At 36.7% G+C, this 6946-nt stretch overlaps 1 protein-coding gene and 1 long non-coding RNA gene across 2 annotated transcripts; one reads left to right on the top strand and one right to left on the bottom strand.

Annotated features, from left to right (window-relative positions):
* Nucleotides 1-1968: 1968 nt before the first annotated feature.
* On the top strand, nucleotides 1969-3437 carry LOC113362751. The gene is made up of 4 exons (XR_003365809.1): nucleotides 1969-2456; nucleotides 2540-2637; nucleotides 2742-2957; nucleotides 3047-3437. It is a non-coding gene; the product is annotated as an uncharacterized LOC113362751 (long non-coding RNA).
* Nucleotides 3438-4311: 874 nt separating this feature from the next.
* LOC113273165 lies at nucleotides 4312-5181 on the bottom strand. Its single transcript, XM_026522928.1, has one exon. The coding sequence runs from the start codon at nucleotides 5179-5181 to the stop codon at nucleotides 4312-4314; it is 870 nt and encodes a 289-aa protein (XP_026378713.1).
* Nucleotides 5182-6946: the final 1765 nt, after the last annotated feature.

Here is a 6946-nt window from a genome sequence, read left to right as displayed (position 1 = left end):
GTCACCACCACCGTCACCAACTCCACCGCCACAACCACCATTTCCACCGTCACTTCTACACTTCCATACCACCTGATCTGAGACGACACCGCATAACCACAACCGTCACCAGCACCGCCACCGACACCACCGCTCTGGAAATGTCTAAATTTCCCTTCTGTCCTTTTAGTTCATTATTCAATTTTCCTTTTAGTTCATTATTCAATTTTGCACCTGCGGCAGAGGAAACTTCGAATCAAACATTAGCAAAATACTCTCTTCCTTCACCACCACCTCTGCTACTCCCTTTCCTCAACACCACCTCTGCAGTACCCAGCTCCACCACCACCAAATCATAACCAGCACCACCTCCAAATCATCATACACAAACCATTATCAAAATTCTGACATAATCTACCCACTCGATTTACCACACATCATAATCAGCGCCTTACAACACCAACACTATCATTTATCCAATTCACCGTCACCGATACACATCACCACTGCAATTCAAAAATGAAACACCACCACCGTAATCACTACTATCATTCTTTGAGAGAGAACCAACAACTCTGATTTTGAACTTATTTCCCAATTGGAATTCGAGACTCTAACCCCCAAAATTCCAATCTCCATCAAATTCTTATCGAATTTTAACAAAACCATAGAACAAATTTAAGCATTTCAAGTAAAAGGATCCCGACTATATGGTTACAGCTTTTGAATTATGTCAATCTGAAGGAACTTGATATTAAACCAAAATAGAGCTACTTTACAATTTACAACTAGAAATATGATGATGAACTTGCAAACACTGAGAGGAAAAATAATAAAAAGAAAAAGAAAACCTAAAATAAAAAATATCAACTTGATTATTATCATCACCTGAAGCTCTTAGAAGAAGATAATACGAATTAAGAGATCCGTTGTGGAGTTATGAATGACAAAAAGGAGGAGAGACAGAGTCAATTTCATCCACAAATGCCCTTATACACTTGCTACGTATGCGTTTGTGGTTATATGCCACCAGGACGAGTAAGTGGGACGTGTATAAATGGTACTGCCTAATGTGTGAATGTCCCACTAATCAATTCATATACGTGGGATGGGAGGACTTCAACACAAGGGGATGAAATTGACTTTATGTTTATTTTTTTCAACATAGGGAGATGAAATTAATTTAAAAAAACACGAATTTGTTACAGTAATTTTGTTTGGCTCCCTAATCTCCTCCTTTCTATTCTCCCTCTATAATCTAAACTCCACGTTAGGAGAATGGTGAATCCCACCTGAATGTGAATGCGGATCTCGAAATGGATGTGAGATTTAAATTATAGGGAGGTGAATAGGAAGGTGGAGAATAGGGAGCCAAATAACATTTCTGAATTTGTTAGTTTAGGGGAAAAATCGAACACCTTACACCTATTGGTTTTTAGTTTGTGACCTGGCTGTCACAAGACACATTACTAGATATTCCTCATAACACCTGATGACCGAATCATGCTAATTGATCGTATCTTTTTCTTTAATAATTTTATTCATTGTTTCGTCGACGGGAGTACAAATCAGAGGAAACACTCTATTCATGTAAGAGTGGAGGCGGAAAACAAAATTTAGGTGCAGTACGGGCAGTGTTTTGTTACATGATACTCTCTCCGTCCCACTATTGAGTGACCTACTTGGTTTTTAATTTTGTCCCACCATTAAATGACCTATTCCAAATGAATGGGGTGAATTTCCAAAATTCTCCCTCTCCCTAAATGTCACGCATTTTCCCACTGTCTCACTCTCACTCCCCATTTCTCCCTTCATTTTTCCTGAGTCTCACTCTTACTCTCCATTTCTTCGGTCCTATCTCCACCACCACCACCACCACCATCACCGTCAAACGGCATCTCTTCTTCTACTACGATGACCACCATCACCTTTATCATCTCCGTCTTCTCATCTTCATCATCTTCATCTTCTCTGTTGTTAGTTTTTCTATCTTCAATTTTATTTGAATCTGATAAAAAGATTACATTTTTGGGTTAAACTTAACATATTCTGTGTGGGTTTTGATTTTATGAATAAATCTACCAAAGTTTGAAATTGAATCTGATATAGGGTTTAGATCAAATTTTATTGAATTGGTATTAAATGGGGATAGGGATTTGATTATTGAATTGGTATTCAAGGGGGATAGGGTAGGATTTTATGAATTTGTCAAATTTAGGATATGTTCTAATTTGTGTAATTTGTTCTTTTCATGTTAAAATTAACTGACCCATCTCAATGGATGAATCAAACCCTTAGGTAACGTGTTTTATCAGCTTTCCTTGTTGTTGCCATTGATTGACTGTTTTGTGTATGCATGTCTGAGAGAGAGACAGGGAGGGAAAGCTTAAGACTGTACTTATGTTTAGATCCATGTGATGAATATGATATGATTAATTTGATGGACAACATGTAATTGAGGTTTCTCATATGATTTCGTAAGTACGTAAACTTATGAAGCATTTTTGTTGTTGTTGACTTGTTGTTTTATAATGAATTTTCTGAACAATATTACTTGCAGGGAACTTTGCTCGAGCCATAGGTTTATGAATGACTAAAGAGAGGGCAGTGAATATATGTATTGAGTTTCGTGATTATACTTCAAAACTACTCCTATAGGTGTGTACATTTGTAATTGTGTAAATCTTGTTTGCTTTTCTTTATTTGAGAGTAATTGATGCATTCTTGGAATTTCTTTGATATGATTTGGTTTTGATGTGCAGCTGATCAGTACAAGTTAACTACTAGTAGTTGAATAGCATCGGGAAGCAGTGGAGCTTCTAACGAAATGTTTAAGATTGATACATTCCAGATATCGAGAATTTCATCTCTTTAAAGTAGTAGTAGAAGAAGAATAATAGGTTTTTGGGTAACGCATACATTCCAGATATCGAGAATTCTTCCTCAGAACCACCACCGGCGAATGGATATTGAACAAGGTAATTAACCTCATCAACATCATACTCTTTCTTTCTGATTCTTGAATGTACAGAACTTTGTATGATTCTTGTTGGTGTTGGATGAGCAGTAATTGAGTTTTTAGCTCATGTTCCGTTGCTACAGCGGCCTCCGGGTTCATCTTTTGCTGAGGTCGCAAAAATAGTGCAGTTCAAACATTACAGTGAGTAGATTTGTTACTAGGGTTCATTTCATTGCTACTGACGATAGGACAAGTGTCCATCTCAAAGATTTGCATCCCACAGAGTGTTGTTAATACTTGGCATCCATGTAGCAAGCAACAAGAATATGACTTGTACAACATTGGCATCGTCACAACAGCATTTCATAATACTGATTCCCATGAATCCAACAATTTAGTGGGCACTCCCGACCGTAGACTTGTCTCTAATTCATCGTATCCACTTTCAAGTCATTGGCGCGCTTTAGCTGGAGGAGGAGACTATGATGTATGCGTGGCCAAGGCATGAAGAAACATAAACTATGATAATCTTATTGTTTATTTGTGTATGCACACAAGGTTAACTAGTTTCATGTCTTACTTGCAGGGGAATAAAGTGCCACTTGTGTCACCATATGGAATTCATCAGCTACATATCTTCATATTTCTTTCAATTTTCAGTACTCATTGGAGTTTGCATTAGTCACCCTGCAAAAGATTTCAGCTCCTGCTAACGAGGATGATGTGATGGATACACACAAAAAGTTGATGAATGAGCTAGGAGGGATTTCTCAAGATGGAGAGAACTCAAATGTTTCTTTTGTCAATGCAACAGTCAAGGGTCTGCGCTTTGTTTTGGAGCAGCTTCAGGTTTGTTTTTATGTGTGTCCTGCTCGTTATTTGGTTCCACTTGTTTTATTCTCAGACTTTTAAGAAGTAAGGTTTCATGATACTCAAGATTAAAAAATGTAACTTGAGTTACATCCTTATAGGTCCCTATCTTTCTGTTGAGGGCCTTACATATTTGAAACGTACAATAGAGTTAGCAAAAGTAAGTTACTAGAAATTTCACCATCTTAGGTAAAGAAGAAAGTGACTGAATTTGAACTGGCCAACAAGGCATAAGATTTGCCTGGAGATAGCAAAAGGTTTAGCTTATCTTCATGTGAACTTATGAGTGTAAAGATTACAGGCTGAGTGAAATGAAACCATGTAAAATTACATGAAAATACCAACACAGTGAAATGAAACCATGTCAAATTACATGAAAATGAACAGCTTATTGTGACTGTTTGTCTCTGTAGATAAAACCATTCGAGGTTTTCTTGCTGGAGAAACTATGTATGGTTTGCTGAAGTAACCTTTGCTAGCAGCTGGAAGGCTTTTTCCAGAAACTACATAATGATATCATTGCCATGTGTTTCTCCAGCATTGCAGAAATGTCTTAAACATGAGAGGTAATTAGTTGCTTCCTTCACCAGATTCTTATCCACTTCGATTTGAGTAGGAAGTTCACCAATGCGTGCAAGTTTCTTTTTCCCTATATGCTGCAATTTATAATTGTTTCCTCCATGAAGCTTTAGAACCTCTACCATGCATAGTTGCAATGAGAGGAATACGTCACTCAGAGCTTGTGCCGATAATTCATTAAATGCTTTATCCACAGCCGATAAAAGTTCTCCAACAGTAGTAGGCGCCTCTCTGTGCTGTAACGATTGTATATCCCTGAAAAACCCTAGATCAAGAACGTTCATGTCGGGACTTTGTGAAGGTTGGAATCTCAACCTAATATCAAAACCTTCTTTTGCGGCTTCTTTTAAAAATTCTTCATCATCCACTTTAATATGTGGTTTCGCATTATCTTGTTGGATGTAGATAGTTTCCCCATTATAGTTTGGCCACTTTTCCCGAATGGCTGGTAATAATTTCTTAATCAAACAAGCTCTTGTAACGTCTTTGTTCACTGATTCAATTGGTTTATCTTCGAGTGTTCCAGCCGGACGATTTTTGCTCGTTCGCTTTGCTGCCTTCTTTATTACAAAAGGAAATATACCTATTTTTCCGTTAAAAACTTCATTCCCAAACTCATCGAACCTAGGACGAGCTACTGCTGCCAAAAACATGACCTTTTTAATGTACCTTTTACTTTGACATGTACGATATGGTTCGGTTTCTTCCGGATGAAGGTAGTAATTCTCTGTTGCTTTTGTCATGAAGAAAAGTATACTGAACTCCATCTCCTCCAGATCTTCGTTGTTCATCATGTACTCCTCCTCCAGTTCTTCGTTGTTTGTAATGAACTCAATCCATCCATCTCCTCGTTGTTCATCATGTACTCATCCAGTTCTTCGTTGTTCGTAATGAACTCAATCTCCTCCAGCTCATCGATTATCACCATCACCTTAATTAATTCAAAGGGTATTGCCAATTAGTTCAGTTAGAGGTAATTAGTTTATGAATGCAACCTTGGACAAGGAGTCTGATGTTTGACCCTAGAAATCTTTGATGTAAAATAAGGGTGTAGTTGATCTAAACCTTTAGGATTATCTCATGAAAATTTCGGAAGTTGCTTACAGTTGAAAATTAAACGATAATGTAGTTGATCTAAACCTTTAGGATTATCTCTCAAAGTATTCCTGCTTACAGTTGAAGACCAAATGATAACTATGATGCGCTGCTTAACTTAGTATATCTGCAGTTTCTACAACTATTGGATAATATATTGATGTAGAGAGTAAAATCCATGTGAAATTGGAGTATCTTTGTAATTGCAAATTAGATGATGCAGATTCTTCTGTTAATTTGACCTTGCTTTCTGAAATCTGTTATTTCTACAGGCTCCCAAAAGAGGTGTAAAGGCCCTAGTTATAATGAATTCTTCATTACAGTTTGTAATCCTACATGTGCAGTGTTTTACATCTGCTACTATGCTTCACAACTTAAGATGATTTCAAAATGAGGTAAATATTTAGAGATTTACCTTAGAAGTTCTGTTTATTCTGAATCTCAAATTGATTTCCTGCTGTACAATACTCCTGCTTTGAGAATTTGATTTGATATTTTTCAGACCTGAAATTTATCTCATTTCAGGTGGAGATTTGATGAACTTTTCTTGTTGATTTTTCAGATGGAGTACATGCGTACATATGAATCACCTGAAGTTTATGAGTGAAGAGAGATCTCATATTGAATATCCTGAGTGAAGATATATCTCAGATTAAATCACCTGAAGAGAGATCTCAATTTGATTTTGGAACCTTGTTTTTGTAAAAACCAAATTAATCTGAAGTTCAGTATACTTTTGATTTTTCTTGTAGAGATCAAAGTGATTTTTAGAAATTTTGAAATTCGAACGAATTAATATTGAGAAATCCGACCAAACAGATATGTTGGGTTTCTGTATTGAAAATGAAATTTGGTTTTGTCAGATTTGAAAAGTTGGAGATTGGAGGGAAGGCATAGCAGGTATTAGAATATTTTTTGAGGACAAATACGGAAAACACAATTGGAAGTCACTCTCTCTCCTACTTGCCTTAAAAATTGTGCAAATTTCAACTAGGTCACTTAACAGTGGGACGGAGGGAGTAAATGATAAATAAAGAGAACAACTTTCTTTAATTAAAGCGTGTCATATTTTTTGGAACATGTAAATGCAAGGACTATATAGTCTTTACCGATGTGCAATACACGTGCACTCTACTTGTGCTTTTTAACTGTACTAGCATTTCTTCGGTGTGGCAACAGGTACATTCTAGACGGGGAAGTTCGTTCTCTGTGCCAGTTTGTAGACTCAATGCGCTGGAACTCTTTATTTCCTCACTTGTTATGGTATATTTGGGTTTCTAGAAATCAATATATGTTCCGCAATGTTCCGATTAATTGTCAACAAATCGTTAACTGTGCTATCCAAGATATTTTAACATACCAAACTCTTTTGCAAAATACTTTGCTTGTCACTCATGATCATAAGCGGCGTATTAATGTTCAATGGAAGCCTTCACAATCTTCTCATTTTAAACTTAATACGGA

The sequence above is a fragment of the Papaver somniferum genome, chromosome 4 (genome assembly GCF_003573695.1).
Source record: "Papaver somniferum cultivar HN1 chromosome 4, ASM357369v1, whole genome shotgun sequence".
Taxonomy (NCBI): Eukaryota; Viridiplantae; Streptophyta; class Magnoliopsida; order Ranunculales; family Papaveraceae; genus Papaver; species Papaver somniferum.
The sequence above is the reverse complement of the archived record's forward strand: the minus strand, read 5'-3'. Positions and strand labels throughout refer to the sequence as shown.